The sequence below is a fragment of the Aquarana catesbeiana genome, linkage group LG04 (genome assembly GCF_042186555.1).
Source record: "Aquarana catesbeiana isolate 2022-GZ linkage group LG04, ASM4218655v1, whole genome shotgun sequence".
Classification (NCBI taxonomy): Eukaryota; Metazoa; Chordata; class Amphibia; order Anura; family Ranidae; genus Aquarana; species Aquarana catesbeiana.
This window is the reverse complement of record NC_133327.1, coordinates 433,924,756-433,951,208: the sequence shown is the minus strand read 5'-3', so window position 1 is coordinate 433,951,208 and position 26,453 is coordinate 433,924,756. Positions and strand designations below refer to the sequence as shown.

At 39.2% G+C, this 26,453-nt stretch overlaps 1 protein-coding gene across 2 annotated transcripts in view; it reads left to right on the top strand.

The window, feature by feature from the left end:
- TAGAP (T cell activation RhoGTPase activating protein) overlaps positions 1–25,663 on the top strand; it is a 170,923-nt gene extending 145,260 nt beyond the window's left edge. The window contains exons 5-14 of one of the 2 annotated variants that reach the window (XM_073627406.1): positions 13,309–13,350; positions 15,750–15,834; positions 16,013–16,066; positions 16,456–16,522; positions 17,113–17,273; positions 17,371–17,532; positions 19,555–19,664; positions 21,052–21,247; positions 22,418–22,532; positions 23,656–25,663. In XM_073627406.1, coding sequence (XP_073483507.1) covers positions 13,309–13,350; positions 15,750–15,834; positions 16,013–16,066; positions 16,456–16,522; positions 17,113–17,273; positions 17,371–17,532; positions 19,555–19,664; positions 21,052–21,247; positions 22,418–22,532; positions 23,656–24,887 — 2,224 coding nt within the window. In that variant the 3' untranslated portion in view covers positions 24,888–25,663. Of the gene's footprint in view, positions 1–13,192; positions 13,351–15,749; positions 15,835–16,012; positions 16,067–16,455; positions 16,523–17,112; positions 17,274–17,370; positions 17,533–19,554; positions 19,665–21,051; positions 21,248–22,417; positions 22,533–23,655 lie in introns of those variants that run through there. The other variant, XM_073627407.1, reaches the window with a different exon arrangement.
- The last annotated feature ends 790 nt before the right edge of the window (positions 25,664–26,453 follow it).

Below are 26,453 nucleotides of genomic sequence, written 5' to 3'. Positions count from 1 at the left end.
AGAACCAAACCCACTGATTTAACCGCTTCCCAAAACAGTTAAATTCAAGACATACCATTAATGATAACTGTTACAGCTCAGCTACTAATGTGCTTATGTTAGTTATCAACTGAACTGTCAAGCTATCAAATGACTGGTTTAATAGCTGATCACATGTGCAGCACCATGGCAACTGCAGATCAGACAGAGGCTAAGATGGCAGCTTCCTTGGGTGTAAACGATAAGAGAGTTTAGTTCCACTATGAAAAACAAAGGATATGAAAATATTGTCTGAGCCATGCTGGTCGCGCATCTGGTGTCAGCAACGCTAAGTGGTCGTAATCTTCTGTGCGCAATTCAACTGGATGTAGAGAATGCCATTAAAGTGGTTCTGGCTTTCTGCCTGCTCCACAGTTTTTTGAAGGAAAGACAGAAAGCATTGTCAGAACCTGCCATGGAACCCTGTTTAAGATGTGCAGTTATTGGACTTGCAGCCCCACCCTGCGTCATGCAATAAACATTAGAAATGCTTTTGAGAAGTTTTTTCTGGCCCCAAGGAACAAACCTCTTGGTAGAATGACTACACATACTTTAGATTGTATTTGTAACTCCATAAAATACTCCTGTTTAAACCCTTCATTTCTTATGCTGTATTGTGAATTGCTTAAAATTTTGCTCCATGATACTTTTCAAACTGCAAGAATTGCCATGACACGTTTGAAGTGAAATTCTATCCCCTCTTGGCTAAGATACATCTCAACCTTCAGAAATGGAGGGCTCAGAACCTGCCTGGTTTGGGTGCGGTAATGCCTTTAAAATGACTATGTTACCTCAGATTTTTTATGTGATCCAGATGCTCCCTATTTGTCTACCTGCCTTCTTTGCCCAACTGAGATTGTTTTTTGGGGGGAAAAATGACCTCGGGTCCATATCTTTCTTCTAACCCTTGCTAAAGTAAAAGGCGAAGTGGATTTGTTAGATGTCTTATCATACTTTAGGGCCCTCCACCTACCTATATCTCTAGTGATAAGTAGGTGCACACAGGCAAAACTTAAAATGTGGGTCACGATCGAACAGGAATTTTTTCCAATTCCAATGTCTTGCCTTCCATTGCTCTCTCCATCACGTTCTTCGCCCCTTCTAGCCTACCTGAACATTGGAGCCACACTTAATGGTAATCTCTTCCACATTTCAGATTTCACCCATCTCACCAAGCTTATCTCCTTTTATTCCTGTATTAAGGGACTTGGACTTCACAGCGGGTAAATCTAATAAGTAAAAGAATGTGAATATCCCCACGCTGCAGTGTAGTAATATTGTGCTTAGTGATTAGTCTGCTCTAGGTATAAAGGTGTGTGTTCCTTTTGAAATTAAAACATGAAATCCATGTGCAGACTATATTCATTACAGTGAATGTGACAAAAATCAAACAAAAATTTCATATTAAGTCAACAATAAATAAACTCATACTAAAAAAATTGCAACATTGTGAAATAAAAATCAATAAACTGTTCCACAATAGTCTCTTAATAAAGTGCTGTCCGTGCAATAAAATGACAAGGTGATGAAGGTGCTGTGCTCCCCTTTCTCTCATGCCCTCACTCACCAACTTTCCATGGAAATATCGCCTTTGGTAAAAGATAAGGGATCCTATTTGGCTCTATGTATAGTTCCTCAACTCTTCCTCCCGTTTCCACCAACTTTCCATGAAAATATTGCCTATAGTGAAAGGTTATGGATCCTTTATGGCTCTATGGATAGTTCCTCTGCTCTTCCTCCCGTTTCCACCAATTACACGTTATTATGGAAGGAAAAGTAGACATTCATAGCGTCATACCATATGGATAAAAAAGCTTTTATTTGAATAAAAAGGTTTACACCCACATTGTGCATTCTCGTAACAAAGTATGTAAAATTACCGCACTAACCGCGGTTTGCGTTCCACACCTAGGAAATGACGTCATCAGGAGTCTACGTCACCTAATGCATATCGCTCTGCCCAGGAAGCGTCATATAGCGCATATTACAATGATCCATTCCAAGAAATTATGGAAAAAATATATAAAAAGATATGAAATAAATAAAAGTAAAGTAAAAAGTAAAAAAAATAAATAAAATTAAATGAAAAAAATAATACAAATTTAAAAAATGTATTGTTGACTTAATGTGACATTTTTGTCACTTTCACTGTATTGCATATAGTCTGCGCAGGGATTTCAGGGACATTCAGTATTTCCTGGCCCCACCTATGGACCCTTGGTCTGCATACCAGATTTATCACTTTCGGAAGTCCTCTCTCCCAAAATCTGAGGGAATTGTGCAAACCCACTCCTTTCAAGGATTTGTGCCTAGACACCTCATATGTTCCCCACCTCTTGTCTCAATTGTATAAACTATTGGTCGTTCCACCAGAAGGTTTTGCTCCTCCTTACGTACATACAGCATGTAAAATAAGTATTGAAGTAGCACCATTTTTCTGGGTAAATATATTTCTAAAGGTGCTATTGACATAGAATTTTCATCTTATGTCGGTAAGAACGCATGCAATCCATCCATACAAAGAAATCCAAACAAATAAGTTCAGAAATTAAGTTATGTGTAATAAAATGGAATGACACAGGGAAAAAGTATTGAACACATGAAGAAAGAGAGGTGCAAAAAGGCATGGAAAGCCAAGACACCAGCTGAAATCTATCAGTAATTAGAAAGCAATCCTGTCCCTTGTCAGTTCAAATTAATATCAGCTTGTTCAGTATCAAATGATGACCTATAAAAATGTCTCATTACCAAGGTGTCACACAAGAAACATCCCATTATGGGTAAAAGCAAAGAGCTCTCTCAAGACCTTCACAACCTTATGGTTGTAAAACATACTGATGGCACTGGTTACAGAGGTATTTCTAAACTTTTGAATGTTCCAGTGAGCACTGTTGGAGCCATAATGCAGAAGTGGAAAGAACATAATTTCACCATAAACCGGTCACGACCAGGTGCTCCTCGCAAGATTTCTGACAGAGGAGTGACAAGATTTATCAGAAGAGTTGTCCAAGAGCAAGGAACCACTTGTGGAGAGCTTCAGAAAGACCTGGAATTAGCAAGTACAATAGTTTCAAAGAAAACAATAAGTAATGCACTCAGCCGCCATGGCCTGTATGCACGTTCATCATGCAAGACTCCATTGCTGAAGAAAAAGCATGTTGAAGCTTCTTTAGAGTTTGCTGCACAACATTTAGACAAGCCTGTGAAATACTGGGAGGATATCGTCCTTTTCAGATGAGACCAAACTTGAACTCTTTGGATGCCATAATACGCACAATGTTTGGAGGTTTGCACATCACCCCAAAAACACCATACCAACAGTGAAGTTTGGAGGTGGGAACATCATGGTGTGGGGCTGTTTTTTCAGCATATGGTATTGGCAAACTTTATGTCATTGAAGGAAGGATGAGTGAAAAAATTTACCACAACATTCTTGATAAAAATTTGCTGCCATCTACCAGGATGATGAAGATTAAATGAGGGTAGGCATTTTCAGCAAGAGAATGATCCCAAACACAAAGCCAAGGAAACTCTCAATTGGTTTCAAAGAAAGAAAATAAAGCTGCTAGAATGGCCCAGCCAATCACCTGACTTTAATCCAATAGAAAATCTATGGAAAGAAGTAAAGATCAGAGTTCATAGAAGAGGCCCACGGAACCTTCAAGATTTGAAGACCACACATGAGCAATGCATGCGACTAGTTTCTCCATACAGGAGGTGTCTTAAAGCTGTCATTACCAACAAAGGATTTTGTATGCAGTTTTAAATACATTTTAGTCAGCGTGTTCAATACTTTTTCCCTGTGTCATTCCATTTCATTACACATAACCTAATTTATGAACTTATTTGTTTTGGTTTCTTTGAATGCATGGATTGCATGGGTTGTTACTGACATATGGTGAAAAATGAATGTCAATAGCACCTTTAGAAATATATATTTATCTAGAAAAATGGTGACGTGACCAATACTTATTTTACCCGCTGTAAATGGGAAGATGATCCGCAGATGACTTTCTCTCCTGCCCAGGTGGAGCGGGTGACTTTGTTTGCATACTAGTCTTCCATTGCAAATAAGTTCCAGGAGTAGGACTGCAAGATTCTATGCTGTTGGAATGGGATTCGGACTACTCTACACACGATCTTCCCGCACACATTCAACTTTGCTGAAGATGTGGGCGGAAGGAAGGCTCTTACTTACATATCTTCTGGCACTGTCCAAAAATCCGCCCTTTCTAGTACTAAAGTTTATGCTTATGGTACATTTGCTGAATGCAGATAGGGCTTGCATTCCTGCCTTGTGGAAACAACCCATCACTTCTCCTTTTTCTCTGTGGCTGCCTAAAATTAATGACATTGAACACATGGAACGCCTTACAGCTTCTTTCGACCATAGAGAGTACAAGGTTCGTGATAAGTGGTACCCGTGGTCAATCTTTTTTCTATTCTACCGCTTATCAGGAGCTGATTGATCAATAGGGTTCCACCTAGAGTGCTATGGCATGGCCAATAACTATTGACCCAATTATTCCATGCTGGTCTAGGTTCCCACTGACTCATCCCGCTTTTCCTTCCCCCCCTTTCTTTTCTTTTCTTTTCTTTTCTTCTTCTTTCTCACCTTTTGTTTGTCCTCTCATATTAATTACTGTATATACAAATCCTTGTCAAAAGGCATAGGGTTCAGGTCTCTGGCAGACAGTTAGCTTTGGAATCTTACTTATTGCTGCGGAGGTTGCCTCCATGTCATCCAGAAGGTTTTAATGGGCTTTTGAAATGATCCTATTTTTGTAGGTTCTTGGCCTTATGAACCTTCCCCGAGTTGGTGTATTTTTGACTATGTTGTGACTCCTCAGCTATGTCTGAGCTGCATTACCACTGTGACTACTATTGTGTACACAATTTGTAAACTCTTGTCTTTCACTAAATAAAGAATTTAACCCCCCCCCCCCCCACAAAACGGCTGTACCTTTTGTATCTTGCCAGGACACTGGTCACTTCCTGCCTTGCCAAAATCGAGACATAATTCCTTGTTAAAATAAACTAGTATTTTTTTTTTGTTTAATTTTCCGGCTAAGAATAACTTTATGCAAGTACGCATGTAAACTTTATCACAAACACTTACATGCATGATAAAAAAAAAAATCTAATACTGACCCGAGACACAGAATTTAATTTTTTTTGGCTTATGAATGATTACAGGGCACAAAGCATATGTGTGCAAAAGCCCATAGTTGACAGTACTGCTGTGTTTAGATCTGAATCGATACACTATAAATCCTTAGCACATGTAATTTTTTTTTTCTTTATACCAAATGCGTCAATAGCACTTACTGAGCTGCATGTACAGTTCCAGTGTTTCAGATTTTTTTATTTTTTTTTTATAAGAGCTGGAAATCAGCTTTTTGCACTGCTAATCTAGTCTTAAATTGACCCTAAATTGACCTTGGTACTTTTTTTTTGAAGACTTATAAGAGTAAACACTTTTTCCTCAATTGTAAAATGCCTTTGTCACTGTGTCATACAGTACCCAGTCAGTCACATGCTTTCACTGAAAATAAGATTTTACAAAAACAGGGAAGTATATTTTTGTTGTATTCCTGAATATGATAATGAATTGGATGTTTATAGAACACTGATTCCAAGTATTGGAGACACTTAATAAATGTATGTCATTAAAAAATGTATATCTTGACCTGTTTTACATTTCCTTGCTAAGTTTTTATGTGCATTTGGTGGCATTTTTTGGCAAGTGGGTTTTGTCTTCAGATGGTAGATAGAAGGATTTCCAAGAAGAAATGAGTGGACCATCCATGTTCAAGTTTAGAATTCAACCCAAACTTGGCCAGTTGGTGTCTAGTAAAAATGTACACATAGAGCTCAATCTGCAGCTTATTTACTGTATCTGGTATACTTCTTTTTTTGAAATGACATGCATCTCCAGCCCCATCTATAACAGAGTAGACCATCTGGCAAATTGCCCGATATCCCCGTTATTGCTGGGCTGCCAGCCTAGTGGCCAATCAACTTGCTGATACTAAAATATATGTCCTTCAGCACTGGAGGGTGTGTCAGTATGGGAGGGCCTAAAAACAAGGACCCCCCACCATCTGCTCAAAATAATAATACATTTTATATTTCTAGAACAATGATTTCAAGTATTGGAAATACATAGTAAATGAGCCACATCTTCCATGTCTCAATTGTTCACCCAGGCAAGTACATCAGTTGGGGCTTTCTATAGTGAGATACACTTTTTCTCTGACTCAGGACCTTGTTTTGTTCCTATTTTATATTAAAATAATAAAAAAAATAGATAAAAGTTATTCATTTCCCCATGATGCTACCAGCCTAATACACCAGGCATTGGAGCTAAGTCTATTCCAAGATGGCAGTAAGTGTGGGGAGTCAGTGTTGAAGGGAGAGCTTTTGCTCCACTATTTGGAATCCTGGCTTTAATAATTTCTATTTGTGTTAATACTGGTTCACCAGGGAGGGTGTGAAATCTTCCCATGAGAGGTGGCAGACAGGTTATATAGACAATCTGACTCATGCCACCACTCTTTTCTGTGCTTTAGTGGTGTTAGTTCACTGCCTGTCAGCATCAGGTACTGGATTTTAGTGAGGAGTATCTTTGTTTTCTCCCTCAATTCCTTCCATACCAATGCTGAAGTGCATGAAGACTAGTATTAAAAAGGGTAAAAAAATAACAAAACATAAAAATGGGGCTTCCCAAAAAAAACCCAAAAAACAGCAAGCTCAGCACTAGGCACGAAATTGGACTCCACAGGGCAGCTTTTCTCAAACTTTTAACACAGAGGAAACCTTGAAGTACTTAGTAGGCCTCAGGGAACCCCTGCTAGTTATTATAATGTTTTACAATTCAAAGAAGGAAACTCCGCTCCAGGTGAGCAATCCCTGCAATCCAAATAGTGCTGGGTGCAATACCATGGCTCACCACCGAAGATCAATGAACTGAAGAAAGTGGCTGCACACCAAAAAATTAATCCTACGTGTTTATTTCCAAAACATGACACTTGACAGCCACAAGGACAGCTTGGCCCTGTAAGGCAGAGCTTGACTCCAGAAAGCTGAAGCCAAGCACTTAGTATCCAAAGCATTTTGTCATGTTACAACCAAAAAAGTAAATGTATTTTATTGGAATTTTATCAGATAGACCAACACCAAGTGGCACATAATTGTGAAGTGGAAGGAAAATGATAAATGATTTTCAACATTTTTTACAAATAATAAATGGAAAGTGTGGTGTGCATTCAGTATTCAGCCCCCTTTACTCTGATACCCCTAACCAAAATCTAGTGGAACCAATTTTCCTTTAGACGTCACCTAATTAGAAAATCTAGTCAATTTTAGAGTAATTTAATCTCAGTATAAATGTAGCTGTTCTGTGAAGCCCTCAGAGGTTTGTTAGAGAACCTTAGTGAACAAACAACATCATGAAGGCTAAGGAACACACTAGACAGGTCAGGGATAAAGTTGTGGAGAAGTTTAAAGCAGGGTTAGGTTATCAAAAAATATTCCAATGGAGCATTGTTAAATCCATTATCCGAAAATGGAAAGAGTATGGCACAACTGCAAACCTAACAAGACATGGCCGTCCACCTAAACTGACAGGTAGGGCAAGGAGAGCATTAATCAGAGAAGCAGCCAAGTGGCCCATGGTAACTCTGGAGGAGCTGCAGAGATCCACAGCTCAGGTGGGAGAATCTGTCAACGGGACAATTATTAGTTGTGCACTCCACAAAGCTGGTTCTGATGGAAGAATGGCAAGAAGAAAGCCATTGTTGAAATAAAGCCAAAGGAAGCCCTGTTTGTAGTTTGCGAGAAGCCATGTGAGGGACATAGCAAATATGTGGAAGAAGGTGCTCTGGTCAGATGAGACCAAAATTGAACTTTTTGGCCTAAAAGCAAAACACTATGTGTGGCGGAAAACTAACACTGCACATCACCCTGAAAACACCATCCCCAGTGTGAAACATGGTGGTGTCAGCATCATGTTGTGGGGATGCTTTTATTCATCAGGCACAGGGAAGCTGGTCAGAGTTGATGGGAAGATGAATGGAGCCAAATACAGGGCAATCTTAGAAGAAAACTAGTTAGAGCTGCAAAAGATATGAGACTGGGGTGGAGGTTCACCTTCCAGAAGGACAACGACCCTAAACATACAGCCAGAGCTACAATGGAATGGTTTAGATCAAAGCATATTGAATGGCCCAGTCAAAGTCCAGACCTAAATCCAATTGAGAATCTGTGGCAAGACTTGAAAATTGTTGTTCACAGACGCTCTCCTTCCAATCCCATTTGCAAAGAAGAATGGGCACTAATGTCACTCTCTAGATGTGAAAATCTAGCAGTGACATACCCAAAAAGACTTCCAGCTTTGATTGCAGCGAAAGATGGTTCTACAAAGTATTGACTCAGGGGGGCTGAATACAAACGCATGCCACACTTTTCATATATTTATTTGTAAGAAATTTAGAAAACCATTTATCATTTTCCTTCCACTTCACAAGTATGTGCCACTTTGTGTTGGTCTGTCACATAAAATCCCAATAAAATACATTTATGTTTTTGGTTGTAACATGACAAAATATGGAAAATATCAAGGGTTATGAATACCAGTGACGCCCCTTCCCTTCAATGGGGGGCACTCGACATGAAAAAAAAAGTGGTCCTTTAAGAGCGTCTGGTCACCGGACACTGAGCTGTCCACTAGAAGCTTGACTGCTGCAATCAGGTGATTGTAGCTGAAAAGCTTCATTGGGTGGTGTTTGGAGTGTAAACAGGGTGCAAGCCATGCATCCTGAACACTCCCAGTCCCACTCTCTACATCCATTCATTCATTCCAGATTCCACCCTGTTGCACCTGATTGGCGGGTCTGGAGAACGGTAGGCAGGGCTTATCGCAGAACCATCACTTTAGGTTTCCCCACCACTCAGAGAGCATGGCCTGAAGGAATGGGCGGGTAAGCTAAGTTACTTAGATAAGCAGCACCGACTGTCCTTTTCTGGGGTCAGGCGGCCAGGAGCATGTGTAGTGATGATGAGGCGATCACTGTGATCTGTCCTTGCTAGCTTGGGATGAACTTTATAGATGATTCAACAGGAGCTGACATCTCATGATCTCCTCCAGGTAAAGCCGATCACTGACATTTCACCTGACTCGTCCATACACACATCTGATGGGCCACATACATCTTCATCTTATCTTTCAGTGTATGGGGATGGTGTGCTATCTGGATGTCCTGACAGCTCTATCTGCTTCCCCTGCACTGATCATGTATGACTTGGATCTGACTGCTGGGCTTGCTGTTAGTGCCGGAATGTGGATCAGCAGTTGCCCAGTGCATCTGTGGATATTGGTTGCTGGGGAAGGAGACCCACCCACCACTCGCTTGAGCGGTATACCCTGATCTGTGATGCTGAGCTGTATACCCTGAGCTGTATACCCTGAGCTGCGATCCTGAGCTGTATACCCTGAGCTGTATACCCTGATCTGTGAGGCTGAGCTGTATACCCTGAGCTGTGATGCTGAGCTGTATACCCTGAGCTGTGATGCTGAGCTGTATACCCTGAGCTGTATACCCTGAGTTGTGTGCTGAGCTGTATACCCTGAGCTGTGATGCTGAGCTGTATACCCTGAGATGTATACCCTGATCTGTGATGCTGAGCTGTATACCCTGAGCAGTATACCCTGAGGTATATACCCTGAATTGTGATGCTGAGCCGTATACCCTGAGCTGTATACCCTGACCTGTGAGGCTGAGTTGTAAACCCTGATCTGTATACCCTAAACTGTGAGGCTGAGCTGTATACCCTGGGCTGTATACCCTGATCTGTGATGCTGAGCTGTATACCCTGAGCTTTATACCCTGATCTGTGATGCTGAGCCGTATACCCTGAGCTGTATACCCTGATCTGTGATGCTGAGCTGTATACCCTGAGCTGTATACCCTGATCTGTGAGGCTGAGCTGTATACCCTCAGCTGGGATATGGTGCTGTATACCCTTAGCTGTATATCCTGATCTGTGATGCTGAGCTGTATATCCTGATCTGTGATGCTGAGCTGTTACCCTGATGTGTGATGCTGAGCTGTTTACCCAGATCTATGATCCTGAGCTGTATACCCTGAGCTGTATACCTTGATCTGTGAAGCTGAGCTGTATACCCTGAGCTGTGGTGCTGAGCTGTATACTCTGAGCTGTATACCTTGAGCTGTGCGCTGAGCTGTATACCCTGAGATGTATACCCTGAGCTGTGATGCTGAGCTGTATACCCTGAGCTGTGATGCTGAGCTGTATACCCTGAGCTGTATACCCTGAGCTGTGTGCTGAGCTGTATACCCTGAGATGTATACCCTGATCTGTGATGCTGAGCTGTATAGCCTGAGCTGTATACCCTGATCTGTGATGCTGTGCTGTATACCCTGAGCTGTATACCCTGAGCTGTGAGGCTGAGCTGTATACCCTGGGCTGTATACCCTGATCTGTGATGCTGAGCTGTATACCCTGATCTGCGATGCTGAGCTGAATACCCTGAGCTGTATACCCTGATCTGTGAGGCTGAGCTGTATACCCTGATCTGTGAGGCTGAGCTGTATACCCTGAGCTGTGAGGCTGAGTTGTATACCCTGGGCTGTATACCCTGAGCTGTGATGCTGTGCTGTATACCCTTAGCTGTATATCCTGATCTGTGATGCTGAGCTGTATATCCTGATCTGTAATGCTGAGCTGTTACCCTGATGTGTGATGCTGAGCTGTTTACCCAGATCTATGATCCTGAGCTGTATACCCTGAGCTGTATACCTTGATCTGTGAAGCTGAGCTGTATACCCTCCCTGAGCTGTATACCCTGAGCTGTGGTGCTGAGCTGTATACTCTGAGCTGTATACCTTGAGCTGTGTGCTGAGCTGTATACCCTGAGATGTATACCCTCACCGGTGATGCTGAGCTGTATACCCTGAGCTGTGATGCTGAGCTGTATACCCTGAGCTGTATACCCTGAGCTGTGTGCTGAGCTGTATACCCTGAGTTGCATACCCTGATCTGTGATGCTGAGTTGTATAGCCTGAGTTGTATACCCTGATCTGTGATGCTGTGCTGTATACCCTGAGCTGTATACCCTGAGCTGTGAGGCTGAGCTGTATACCCTGGGCTGTATACCCTGATCTGTGATGCTGAGCTGTATAAACTGATCTGTGATGCTGAGCTGAATACCCTGAGCTGTATACCCTGATCTGTGAGGCTGAGCTGTATACCCTGATCTGTGAGGCTGAGCTGTATACCCTGAGCTGTGAGGCTGAGTTGTATACCCTGGGCTGTATACCCTGAGCTGTGATGCTGTGCTGTATACCCTGAGCTGCATACCCTGAGCTGTGATGCTGAGCTGAATACCCTGAGCTGTATATCCTGATCTGTGAGGCTGAGCTGTATACCCTGATCTGTGATGCTGAGCTGTATACCCTGATCTGTGATGCTGAGCTGTATACCCTGAGCTGTATACCCTGATCTGTGAGGCTGAGCTGTATACTCTGTCCTGTGAGGCTGGGGCTGTATACTCCTGACACTATGGGTGGAAGCAAGTGGAATACAAGGGATGGAGTGGGTGGATTCTATAAGGCTTATGTGAAGTGGGAGGGGTCAAAAAGGAAGGGCGGGGTCTGGCACCCCCATCCTAAAACTTCACCAGCCGCCACTGATGAATACTTTTTCAAGGCATTGTATGTATTGTATAGGTTCATGTTTTATTAAAGCAGCAATATTTTAAGTTGATATCATTTTCACATTTATATTGGGAGAGTGTTTCTTGCTGCTTGCTTAATATAGTGAAACAGACATTTTAGTTGCTCACAAGATTTTATCTGATTTTATGTCTTTTGATGCATGTCATACCTTTCTTTGTACTTTATTTGTGCAAAAAATGCAATAAAACATAGTTATAAAAAAAAATTCCCATGTATGCTGGGAGTTCATGTAAGAGCCCTTGCAACATTTATGGTCAGTAAAAACACCACTGATAAAGAAGTGCAGAATTCCTTCTTAAATCTCTGGTTGGTGAAAATATCTTGGAACATTGGTGTCCCGAGAATGAAACCTTAAAATGTATGTAAATGCAAAGTATCTAAAAACAAACCAAACAAACCAAAATGATTTAGTCCTGTTTTAAGGAATAGAAAGGGTATGTGAATAACTTTTTTGGTAGTCTTTTAGGGGCATTCTTGTTGCCACTCAATCCCCCTCTTCTTCCCAGAGCTTGGAGGGCTAGAGGTGGAGACTGCAAAAGATGCTTGGCAGCTTTTTCTGATGTCATGGGTCCAAGATGCTTTTTCGCTCCATGGAGAACCCAGGCGCATCATGTAAACTGCGAGGGGCTGGACGAGGGGGCTTGGCAGCTATTTTATGACTTTGGAATTATAGGGGTGCTGTGTGATAGCAAAATTCACCTTATCTTTAAGTCAGAAGAAGATACAAAAATGGGTCACCCTAGAACTGATCTTCTCTCATGTCTAGCATGGTCAGTAACAAACAGTAAGGATTTCCTTTGTAAGAGGACAGGCAGGATTGCCAGGTATTTTAAGATTTTCCAACATCTCTTAGATAAAGTAGAGAGTGATCTGAGCATACAGCGGGACAAAGCAAATTAGTATCCAATTTGTTTATTTAAAGAAGACTTTCTGCCTCAGTGGCCAAGTCCGCTTATATAATGTGCTCTTTTCTTACCCTAAAACACTGCAAAAAAGTACCCTTTATGGAAAATTTAGATAATATACTCACCTCATAGGTTGACAACTGTTTTAATCTGCATCTTGCTTTAAAATGACCTTACTTATATATTTAAAACTGCAGTATTTTAGTTGAAAGCCTTTAAAACTATGTTTATCTAGAACCTGAAATGTGATTAAAATTTACTTCAGGAGTCAATGTTATAAAGCTGTGTGCGTACACAATGTTTTTAAAACCTATTTGTTTAGGTGACTGAATAAAATCTGACGTAACGGGTACTAATACCTAAAAGGTGTCATGATTTCCATTAGAATACCCATAGAGTCACAAAGCTCCCCTGTATAAGGCAAAAGGAAACAGGCGTGTTTTCATAGCACTAAATTTTACAGAGTAACCCATGATGACGCTCCTTCCTGTTTCTGTGACTTGTGAATTTCCACCTGCCCGCGACAACAAAATAGGAAAGCGTGGAGGAGTCAAGTTTTAGTCATTGCCTGACCCTGACTTGGTAGCACTGGATTGTTATGCACACTTGTCTTATTTCCATTGCAGTTCCTGTGAAGTGAAGGAACTCTGGCTGGATACACTTGTGTGGTAAGTGTGATTTTTTTTGTCTTTTATTGTTAATAATACTATTAGAATTATTTTTTATTGCTGTGTTTAGGTGGCAGGGAGCCTCACTAAAAAAAACACAAAAAAATGTGTATTTCTTTCAAACAATTCAAAGAGCAATGCATCTCTAAACACACAGGCAGAGCAGTATGTTTTTAGATAGAAAGGTACTGAGTCCCAGTTAATAAATTGGTGAAAAGGACATTAATAGTGAACCACATGTAACCAACATAGTTAAGGGTTCTGTGGATAAACTATCAGGCAGCAAAGCAAAAAAAACATAATGTAAATTTTTGTATATATGCTAGAACAGAGGTAAACATTAATACTTTAGACTTTATAGACAATAGATTAATGTTGGGCAGCAAGGGAGGCAAATGCAATCGTCTTTCATTGTAGTCTGAAGCACAAATGAGAATGGGAAAAATGTTTATTTCAAATTATTTATTATCCTCCCCAGTTTTTTAAGTAGGTGTGAAAATTGTGTTAAGAGTATGGCTTGTATTATCCTGTTGCTAACTTCTTATGGTCACTGAATTAATTTATTTAAATGTGTTTATTTTGTTATTTCATATTTATTTATTTATTTATTATGTATTTATTTAAAATTAAATATTTAAATACCTGTATTAATGTATTTAAATCTAATTCATTGGTCACTAAAATTCATTTAATCAGCATATTAGTTGGTAGTGTTGCCACTTATGTACTTTGGTACACATTACTACTATTGTTATGCATATAACTGGGCATTATGGCGTAATTTCTTCATATTCCTCTTGTTTTAAAACTACAGCGTGTTTTGAAAAAATATCAAATGTAGGGGACTAGCACTATCACAGTATATTAGGATTTTCAGTTTAGATTACAGGCTGTTTTTGGTCGGTTCAATTTATCTGTTTATCTGTTATTATGCTTGCGGTTGTTTTGAACGGGAGTTCACTTGTGGTTCAATGTATTTACAATAGCGCGCTGCATTTGCAGCTACTCTGTTGAACGGAAACCTTTTGAAAAATAAATTGTTTCAGATTGTGGTAATATGTTTTTATTATTGTGATATATGTGAGCGTGGAAGTGCCACTGAGCCACAGAAACAAAAACACCCCATTAATTATGAATAGTTAAAAAATATACACACCTTGTGAACAGACACAATATGCAGTCAAAAAGTCAAACTATTTATTTTTATGCCTGTTTCTTACTATGCACACCCGTAGACTAAATAAACATACAGTATATTGCAACATGCACTAAAAGTATATTAGGGATCAGTCAGTGTTACAATTGAAGTTCTATTGCATCTTTCAAACAAATTGTGCAAAGTAAGGCAGATCAGCAAAGAAACATCTACCAGTCTCATTAATGAAAGTGCTGGGTCCTCCATTATGGACATTCTGTACATTGACCTTGTACAGAGACTCACCCATCAATGAAGCTGTTATTTTGCAGCTATGATCCTAAGCAAAAATTTCATTAATGAGTTAGATTTGTGGTGATAAGAAAGCCCACCCTTTTTGCCTGCAGTGTCAACTGTTACAGAGCTGGGGAGAAAGTGTAAAAACTGTCATTCCTGCCCACAGGAGACAGAAGCAACTGTTCATGCCTCCGTTTGTAACTTAATATTATTTTTGTTCCCTGTTCACTGATTACTTTAATACTCATTAAAATGTTATTTTAATTGATGCTATTTTGTTGTAATGAAATGTGCCCTGAAACTGCTGTGCTACACATTGTAAAGTGTGATGTCCATTCATACCTCCATTGAAGCTCCAATCAAAACACTTTCTTGTTTTGGAAAAGCTAGATAGAGTAAATAAGGTTGAGAACTTCTTCTGGGTTTTATTGCTGCTTGTGTCTCAAATGGGGGATTCACTAAAATAGAAAGTGAGGGGAAATCCAAAAGTAAACATTTGTCTCAAGGACGGTAGTAGAGCAAATATCTGTCAGAGGTGGGAGTTTCCCTCACTTTGGGGGGATTTCCACTCACTTCCTATTGTCTCCAGGAAAGAAACCAGGAGAAATCTCACAGTGGAGACACAGACATCAATAGAAAGCTGGCAAATGTTCTAATTTTTCTTCATTGAGTCATAAATTGAAAAAGGTATTTTTGATGAAGAAGTTCTTTTGACATTAGTGATCATATTACAAGAAGCTGAAATATAGTTGGATTCAGTTGATTGTGGGTAACTGTGACCAGTCATGTGTTACATTGTACTTTCAGATGCATAGCTAAAATGACTGCTATCGATTAACTGTTTTGTGCTTTACTTATTATAGTTATAGATACATCCAAGACATAAAATGGTTTTACTATAAAAGCTTGACTGTTATGTAGATAGCAGAAGCCCTAAAATTCTAACTAGCTCCATGTCTGTTTTCAGGCAGATACGAGAAGTTGGTGGCATTGAGGGCACCACTGTACCCTGTGCGCGATTACTAATGAAGGTTCTCACAGGCTGCAATGCTGTAAGTATGCAACAAACATTTCATTAGGCTAGGAAGATTATATATGACCTATGTCTTATGATTCTGTAAACTTTCCCATTAATGCTACTGTGAGGCAGCCAAAGAATATGGCTAACCATTTTACCACATAATGATTATGGCATAATTAATTAGGATAATTCTTTTTCTTCTGTTACAGTCTAAAGCTCTGGTTGCCAACAACATGGAGAACCTATTTGAAAGCCATACAGAGGTGAGTAATCAGAGTTCTGTTTGAATGTGTTTTGAATGAAACATAGGAAGCAACCTTTGCATCAGTGCTTACTCTAAGGAAAGCATGGTGGCAACTACTTCTCCTTTATGCAGTTAGATGCATAAAGAGACAGAAATGTGAGAGTCGTAACTATAGCAATAGGCGTATATAGTTGTAATCACTAAAGATCCCAGTGGTCATTTTAGTACATAAATGCAATGAAATGTTTGATGTATTTACTATTTTATAATTATACTGGTTCAGACGTTACCCATTTAATGCTTCTGCTGATTAATTCAGAAATGAAAAATGCTCTGTTGCAAATTATTTGGTCGTCCATGTTAATTGAAGACTCTAAAAATTAAAATCTAATTCCTTTTGATTAACAGGCAGATGTAAAGAAGTACCAGCTGCTGGCAGCCATGATCAGTGAGGACCCCAACTGTCATGTGATTGGTGAGTAGTAAAAAAACTGTTTTAATTTTACATTTAAGTAGGTATTTAGAAAAAATAGTCTATATAATTTGGCCTGCATTAGATAATGATATTCTTTAATGTTTTTGGCTTACCTGTTTAAAAAAAGAGCAGATAAATCATACATGTAATATACTGTATGTGTAGGCAAAAGAAGACAAATCTATAGTGGAAAAGGATAACATAGCATAGCTAATAGAAATGTCCTTTACCAAACTTTATAGTGTTTGGTTTGAAACCAAATAGTTGTTGGGAAAGTACCTGTTGTGTCCTACGCCCACAAAGTGTGACCTATTTCTGGACTAATTCTCATGTTACAAAAATGACTGTGCCACCAGAAAGAGATAAAAAAAAAGTCAAAAGATGAAACTATCTGAAAAAAGTTGTGCCTTAGAAGGCTGAACAATGAAAAAATGATCAATATATTTACTGTATGTGTTAAATAATATATTGAAAACAAACACAGGAAAGGCTATATTAAGGGACCTCCCCTTGGTAAGAAATGTTGTAAATCTGTATATTAGAGTGGTTTGTCTCATTTAACTTCTTATTGTTTCTATTTTTCTGTTCAGAGAGCAATAAGAAGAGAAAAACAGTCATTTCCTGGCCCTTTACTTTGAAGCGAAATGCCACAGTGTCGGAACCCTCAAGTCCTCCAGAGTTAAAGGCAACTTTATTTGACCAACCACTGTCCATTGTGTGTGACGAGGACAACCTTCCTAAAGCAATCCATGTAAGTAAACAGTTAATGCAATGCATCCTTAATTTCCATTTTAGACTCAGGCATATACATGTTAATTCGGAGTATAAATTGCATTTCATCTTTACAGGAGATGTTAACCATACTACGTATACAAGGTCCCTTGACTGAAGGGGTTTTTCGTAAAGCTGCCAATGAAAAATCTCGCAAGGAGTTGAAAGAAGACCTAAACTATGGAAGAGACTTAGACTTAAAAAGCAAATCTGTGCATTTACTGGCAGTTGTGTTTAAGGTAATGTATGAAAACTACCTGTTTAGCAACTGTATGTTGAATTTCAGGTTCTGTGCAAAACCCCCATATGCTTCTGATATCTCCATGCCTCCAACAGATTAGACTATGCATTCCCTATGAGCTACAGCATGACCCCTTACCGACTGTTATTTATATTGCTCGGGTTAATAATGTCCAACCAGATACAGTGGTGCCAATATAGCATATAGTTATATCAACGATAGTTTTGCAATACTGGATTTCAACAGCAGGTGGCTATCAAAAGCTAAGACTAGGCTATTAGAACCTATGATTTAAAGTTAAAAAAAACAAATGTTATCTACTACTATACAGTATCTCACAAAAGCGAGTGCACCCCCTCACATTTTTGTAAATATTTTATTATATCTTTTTATGTGACAACGCTGAAGAAATTGCACTTTGCTACAATGTAAAGTAGTGTACAGCTTATATAACAGTGTAAATTTGCTGTCCCCCAAAATAACTCAACACACAGCCATTAATGTCTAAACCGCTGGCACCAAAGGTGAGTACACCCCTAAGTGAAAATGTCCAAATTGGGCCCAAAGTGTCAATATTTCGTGTGGCCACCATTATTTTCAAGCACTGCCTTAATCCTCTTGGGGATTGAGTTCACCAGAGCTTCACAGGTTGCCACAGGAGTCCTCTTCCACTTCTCCATGGCGACATCACGGAACTGGTGGACCTTGTGCTCCTCCACCTTCCATTTGAGGATTCCCCACAGATGCTCAATAGGGTTTAGGTCTGGAGTGGAGACCTGCTTGGCCAGTCCATCACCTTTACCCTCTGCTTCTTTAGCAAGGCAGTGGTCATCTTGGAGGTGTGTTTGGGGTTGTTATTATGTTGGAATACTGCCCTGCGGTCCAGTGTCCGAAGGGTCGGGATCATGCTCTGCTTCAGTATGTCACAGTACATATTGGCATTCATGGTTCCCTTAATAAACTGTAGCTCCCCACTGCCGGCAGCACTCATGCAGCCCCAGACCATGACACTCCGACCACCATGCTTGACTGCAGGCAAGACACACTTGTCTTTGTACTCCTCGCATGGTTGCCGCCAGACATGCTTGACACCATCTAAACCAAATAAGTTATCTTGGTCTCATCAGACCACAGGACATAGTTCCAGTAATCCATGTCCTTAGTCTGCTTGTCTTTAGCAAACTGTTTGGGGGCTTTCTTGTGCATCATCTTTAGAAGAGGTTTCCTTCTCGGATGACAGCTATGCAGACCAATTTGATGCAGCGTGCAGCGTATGGTCTGAGCACTGACAGGCTGACCCCCCCACCCCTTCAACCTCTGCAGCAATGCTGGCAGCACTCATACGTCAATTTCCTAAAGACAGTCTCTGGATATGATGCTGAACACATGCACTCAACTTCTTTGGTTGAGCATGGCGAGGCCTGTTCTGAGTGGAACTTGTCCTGTTAAACCGTTATATGGTCTTGGCCACTGTGATGCAGCTCTGTTTCAGGGTCTTGGCAATCTTCTTATAGCCTAGGCCATCTTTATGTAGAGCAACATTTTTTTTCAGATCCTCAGAGAATTCTTTGCCATGAGGTGCCATGTTGAACTTCCATTGATCAGTATGAGAGAGTGAGAACGATAATATAAAATTTAACAGACCTGCTCCCCATTCACACCTGAGACCTTGTAACACTAACGTGTCACATGACACAGGAGGAAAAATGCTAATTGTGCCCAATTCTGACATTTTCACTTAGGGGTGTACTCATTTTTGTTGCCAGAGGTTTAGACATGAATGGCTGTGTGTTGAGTTATTTTGAGGGGACAGCAAATTTACACTGTTATACAAGCTGTACACTCACTACTTTACATTGTAGCAAAGTGTCATTTCTTCAGTGTTGTCACATGAAAAGATATAAAAAAATATTTACAAAAATGTGAGGGATGTACTCACTTGTATGAGATACTGTATATTTATTTAGTAAATAAGGCTCTTTTAATGCCTATACTAAATACAATATTTTCCTGCTAACAGGACTTCCTGCGTGGTATTCCTCACCAGCTGCTATCATCAGAACTTTACAATGAATGGATGTATGCTATGGAACAGCCAACCTTAGAAGGAAGAATTAAGCAGATGCAATGGTAAGCATAAATTAATTATAAATTAAGTATTTATTGACATTGTATATTTTTTAGTAATTAACTCAACATAGACATGGAAATGTGTACAATATTAACATAAATTTAAAACACAAAAAGGAAATATATAAATATGCGCAGGGCCTGTATTTTAACTTCAGTTACAGTCATGTGATCTGGACAATTTCAGATACATTGGGCTATAATGTTTCGCTTGTGTGCCAAGAAATCCTTAGGGAATTAGCAATTATTCCTGATGGAAAATTCCTAATTATTTCCCCTTGATAAGTCAGCACCAGGAATGTTTAGCAGTTGCTTCCCTCTCCATAGTAAATATGCACAGTCATCTGCTTATTTATGTATCTGCTGGCTAATAGACATGCCAAAAGTCCTGCGCTGGTTTTAATGAGAAGCCAGATATGCAGACCCCATCCTCTAGCAAAGTACCAGTGGAGGGTACCATCTTATCTCAAGGTAAGCCATAGCATTCAGACAAGGTATTCCAACCTGTTAAATCATTATTGTGGCAGGAGAACATTAAGCCGCCATGTGTTCTAGGCACCCACTGTTATGAGATTACCTGATCAGAGAGAGATACATGTGACTGGCCTACGCCCTCAAGGTTTTATATATCTTGTTATTTCACATTGCCTCGTAAATTCTATGTTCTATCAACTTGATTCTGTATCTTGTACGGCTAATAGTGAATATAAATGTAAAAGATAAACTCTGTGATGTGATGTGTGTAGATCTGACCTAGAAATTTAAGAAAAAATAACATAACATGGTTCTGCATATGTTGTGTACTTAATGTTACATTTGAAATCATTGGGAATTATTTAGAAAGTAAATGTAATGTGGTTCTAATTTGAAGAGAGAGCTGGAGTCCGATAACAGTCCTTCACAATACTTTGTAAACGATAAGCGATCTGGGACAGCCAAAAAATACAGAGGAATATTAGCACGTTTCAGCCAAAGTCTTAGTAATAGCTTAGTAATAGACATAGTAAAGTGTTTCTAACCTTAAAATGTCAGCATAGCTTTATCATTATCATTGGCTATGCTGTGTGAATGATTGTGACTGGACAAAACAGCACCAGGAACAACTCATTTAATATATTGTGCGTTAAGATCCAAACTTAAGTTTTGGAAAACTCTTCATCTCTTTGTGGTTTAGTAGCACAAAGATGTATTTTGTTCCCTACTTTAGTGACCAGGCCTAAATGCTCTGTCTGTAGGGTATTTCTGAATGGGACTTTTTTATAGAGAAAAAAAGAAGTCTAGTTCCTCTTTCAGAAGGAAGTCTCTGTTTCTGTGCCTGTTAAAGTTTTCAAATGATTTCAACTGAGATTGCAAAAATTCTCATCCCTTTCTGTGTTTTTCCCTTCAGTGTTGCAGACAAACTGCCAAAACCAAACCTCATCTTATTACAACATTTGATGTGTGTTCTTCATCACATTAACAATGCTTCAGATATTAACAAGATGGATTCCAGAAATTTGGCTGTTTGCATTGCTCCAAACATGCTTGTATCACAGGTTGATCAGGATCTTGCCCTAGAAACTCAGAAAGAGTTAAATGAAAAGGTAAACCATTTTCAATGCCTTTTGTTAAAATAGAAATAATAAACACAAATACATGCATGTTAATAGGAACATTCTCATGATTATAGTAAAGCTAATCTGTTTCCTTTGTGGTCTAAATCATTGAGCCTAAACTGTTTTGTCACTCTATTATTGACAATAACTTTCAAAGAGGCACCATCTCAGCACTCCAGCTATTTTGGCCAAAGGGCCATTAACATGGAGGCACAATGGAATGTTTATACCAGCCCATTTGAGCTTCAGCACTAGGTAGGCATGGTTCTAAGAGTGGGATTCTTAAAAGGATGAATTTCAAGTAATGTGAGAGGAAGGATATGCTACTTACTTGACTCCCATGGGGCATTTTCTTAAAAAAATTCCATTGAGATTCTCCTTTGTATTACTGGATCATGGTACATTCCTTTGGTCCAGTTCCCATGCTTTGATGGAGTAGTTGTTTCATTTAACCATAAGAATGGAGATTACATTGCTGCTTCAATATTCCAATAGAATGTGAAAACCACTTAACTAGTCAGATCAAACTTGGGAGTGGTAATCTACCATACTGTAGAGAGCCTATCATATCAATACCAGGGTGGTGCTTTTCTGAGTGGATCATTTTTTACAAACCTATGTTAAGTAACCACCAAGTATGCAACCAAAGGTATTCCAGCCCTCCAGGCCTCAGGTTCTCACATAGTCTTCCTGGTGGGCCATTCTAATATCTTTTGAGAAGAGTTTTTTTTAATTATTTATATGAAAAAAAATCTAATTGAATAACCTGCACTGCTCCCATTTAATTTTATCAGCAGTGTTGATATCTGATGTAACTTACATAAATTGAAAAAAAATTAATTATGCTTAGAGAGGCAACTTTTTTGTTAAAATCAGGTGAAAAATTGTTCCTACTAATTTAAAATCTGGTTCATGTTTTAAAAACAGATTAGGAAAATGAATTCTACAGTGATAATGATGCTGTAATGAAAAGCAGTATAAAGCAATTATATGACAGGCAAAACAAATAAGGCAGGGACATTTCAGATTTACCCCTTTTGTCTGTTTTTTCTTTACAACGGATCCACTTTTGCTCAATTTTTGTTTTTCAGCCTTTATATGCTGGTCCTATGAATTAAACTAACACATTTGTACTTCTGTGTGCTTTAATTTTAACAGGTTACAACACTAGTTGAGTTCTTCATAAATAATTGCTTGGGAATATTTGGGGACCACATATCACAATTACTTTGTTCTTCTGAAGAGGATTCCTTAGAAAATATTGATACTACAGGTAAGCAAGACAATGGCCCTTAGTAATTTATAGCTTACATTATGCAGGACACAGAATATATTCTGAAATTAAGCTTCCTTAGAAATTGTGCAAGAGTATATCCTAAGAACTGTGAGGTACCAGCTATGCTGATTTTGTTCTATCTAGCACTGCTTCTATTATGTTAATAAAAGTATTAATAGCTTAAACCAAGCCAAAAAATAGCCAACTTGGCCTGTAATTGACACATTTAATGTACACAAGTTCTCTGGTTGGATTTTAGTAATTCCCAAGATTTAGTCAGTACCTGATCATGTGTAATTCACTAGTTAAATACCTGCCCTAGCAATTCTTCTGTATACAACCAATGCTTTTTACTTATATATTCAGATTTACTGCAGGGTAAATACAGTCATATAATCAGTTAAAGCGGAGTTCCACCCAAAAGTGTAACTTCCGCTTTAAGCACTCCTCGCCCCCTTACATGCCACGTTCAGCATGTCATTCTTTGGGGGGGGGTGGTTATCTTCTTTTTAGAGGGACTTCTCCTGTCCCACTTCCTCCTTCCGTGTCTTGGCCACCTAGGCGACTCCTCCTCTCCCCCTAGGCGGCCCCTCCCTCCCTGAAATCTTCTGGGATACGTCACAGGTCCCAGAAGTTTGCCTGGCCAATAGCAGAACGCAGCGCGACTCACGCATGCGCACTGCTTGCCCGGCCGCGAAGCATAAGCTGTCATGGCCGGATGTCTACAGTTGCTATGAAGGGGGAGAGGAGCGAGGCTCCGGGCGGCTGCATCGCTGGACCACGGGACAGGTGAGTGTCTGTTTATTAAAAGTCAGCAGCTACACTTTTTGTAGCTGCTGACTTTTAATAAACTAAAAAAAACGGGTGGAACTCCGCTTTAAGAGTAAATGTTAGTGCCGGCAACATCTAAAATACTTTTTAGCAATCTCTCTGTATTCATATACAATCCACACTTTGTATAAAACAGGAATTATATTTCATATTATGAATTCACTTAATTAGGTTCAACATACCGTCTAAGTACAACTTTCACTCTTTTACTAGCAACTTTGTATTTGTATATGAAAATGTAAATATTTTTGTATTTAATTTAAACTCTCTTATATTTTGTCTTTTTCAGAACTTTCATCTCATCAGAATGACTCTGCCTATGACAGCACTGATCCAGATCATGACTGCCATGCCAGTGCACTAACAAGACACCACAATGAGCAGTGGGGCCTAAACAGGGATATTGGTGAAAAGTTCACAGAAGAAGGAGTTCTAAATCTTTTGGATTCTACTTTAGACCAGATTAAATGTGAAGCTGGCAGTATGGACCGAAGATGTTCAGAACCATACATTTTTCCCTCCCAGAATGACATAACAATAGCAGGGAAGAAGCTCACAAGAAGTCATGATGATGTTGCAGTTAGAAAACAAAGATTTAGTGATGTGGAACTGTCCACTCATATTCATGAAAAATATTGTGATAGAGCTTTATATAGGAAGAATATGCCAAAAGGTCTAAAGATTAATACCACCTATACTTCAGATACTACAGACCAACTTTTATCAGCTGCATCCTCCAACTGTTCTATTGACAGCTCTTATTCAGACTGCTCCGTTTTCACCAGCTCTCCAGTGGTATCTCCTCGAAGCCCTAAGAAAAATGACTTGGTGAGGCACAAATCATTCTGTATGAAAAATAAAGATTTAAACGACACTATCAAAGCTAGTAAAGAAATAAAAAAACATTCAAATTCCTTCTGTTATGTAAACCACAAAAGACTGGTAACCAAGACACAGAGCTGGGGTCCTGATGGTAACAATGGAGAAATGCCAAAAAATGAGTTAATCAGGAGTCTCCCTAATAAAAGTCAACAAGAGTTAGAAGGTACGCGGGACACTGCTTTCCATCAGCCACAAGTGGTAAAACTAAGACCACCATCCACACGAAGAATATCTGTTGATGAGGTTTTCCGAATGGTAGACCAAAAAAACCCTGGTAAACCCCCATCCTATGAAGAAGCTATCAATAAAAATACATCCTCTCATAAGAGCATGACGGTTCACACCATGAGAGCCAGTGTGCCAAACAATACCTGTTCTACACCTCCATCAGCAAGTGACGCTTCAGTACAGTCTTGTAGCGCTCATCACGAACCTAGCTCATTCAGTGACAAGCAATTGCCAAACTCTGGTGGGTTAACACAACCAAGCTACCAGTCTCACAGAACAAAATCAGACCTTGTCAGGACCAAGTCAGAGTCCTGTCACAGAAACAGACATGAATGTATAAGTCGGCGATGTAGTCAACCTATCTTTGAGATCTATGATCAGATACAGTATGCTAAAGAGTCCTATGTTTAAAATGTCTTTGAAATTATATTATATACATTAAAATAATAATGTACTGTAAAAATATCCAATCCACTTTATTAGATGGTTTGCAAGGGTAACAACTGGACTTCCTCCTCCCTAACTAGCATCCTGGATCATTCCAAGGTTCTACATTACCTGTAACATAATAACTCCACATTCTGCATCAACCCAAAGGCTCCTCCTTTCCCCAGTTGAAACAACTAGGAAAACATCTTTAATGGGAACCCTGAAGGGTTCATTCATATAATATGCCAAGATTTGGACATGTAAATATAAAATATTTAAAATGCTAGGTGCAGATACTGATAAAAAAGGACTTATGTTTATGTGGTTTATGTGTGAGATGGGTGGTCTTTTAATAAATGAACTTTCTAGAAGAGTTCTAGTTCTCACATATATTTGAGAACAATTAGCAGACACTTTTATGAGAACAAATGTTTCACAAGATGATGTTTCCTCATGGTAGCTTTAACACTGGTATGCTAATATTAGATGTCTTCAGCGTATGTCACTGTCTGATATATAACTGTAGTAGTGTCAATGGTGTGTTTATCTAAATACTGTATTCATATTTATGTGGTTCATTTGTAATGTCACTTTGTAGTCCATTCACTGTTCTAAGACAAGCTGTAATATGAAGCTTTTTTTGTTTTTTTAAAGAAAAATCAAACACATTGGTTGAACCTACACTACAGTAAAGCACTTTCTTAGTTTTTATATTTTGTAATAAATTCATTAAAAAATAAACATTTATAACTACATAATAGATTGGTCTTTGTCTTTGCATTTAGCATAGCATATGCACTGGTTCAGCAAGCTGTAAAAGCTGAAGTCAAATATGAAAAGCTTATGAGCAGGCAGGCTATTTCTTTCAGAAGAGGCATTCGATTTCATTTTGGCAATAAAATAAATTTACCCGCCTGCTCGCAGGTCAATCAAGATGGCCGAACACCACCATCTAAAAGAATATGGTGCCGAAGAGGGATCTAGTGGATGTTAAATAGTTATAGAGGAGGTAAGTATTGTAGACTTTAGTTCTACTATATGGAACCTGTGTTTGTTGCCATGAACCTATCCTTACCGTAATCCAATGGGGTCTGATCTGCTCAGTATTAGAAGACTACCAATGGCAATCTTTACCAGCAATCATCTCTGAAATAGAAAGGCAAAGGTGTATTTAAGTTACAGGCTTGTCTTTTTGCTTTCTTGCCTGATTTTGGAGTTCTTAACATTCAAATTCTGTAACATTATCCATACAGGTACACACATATGCTATACCACGTGACTGTAATTCTCCTGTATAGTTCTGACCTCAACAAGACTGTCCATACATGGCACAATTTAGAAGTTTTAAAGCCAATTCCATAAACTAAATAAGGATCCCAACATTCTAGGTAAAAAGAATTGCCTGATTAATCTACTAAAAATGCTAATTATCTTGCTGTCGTCCAAACCCTTTTATTTAGTAATATCACTGACCTGGAACAAGCATGCACATAAGCACTTCTGACTTTATTTTTACTTTCCTGGTTCTGTTTTATATAGAAGACCCAG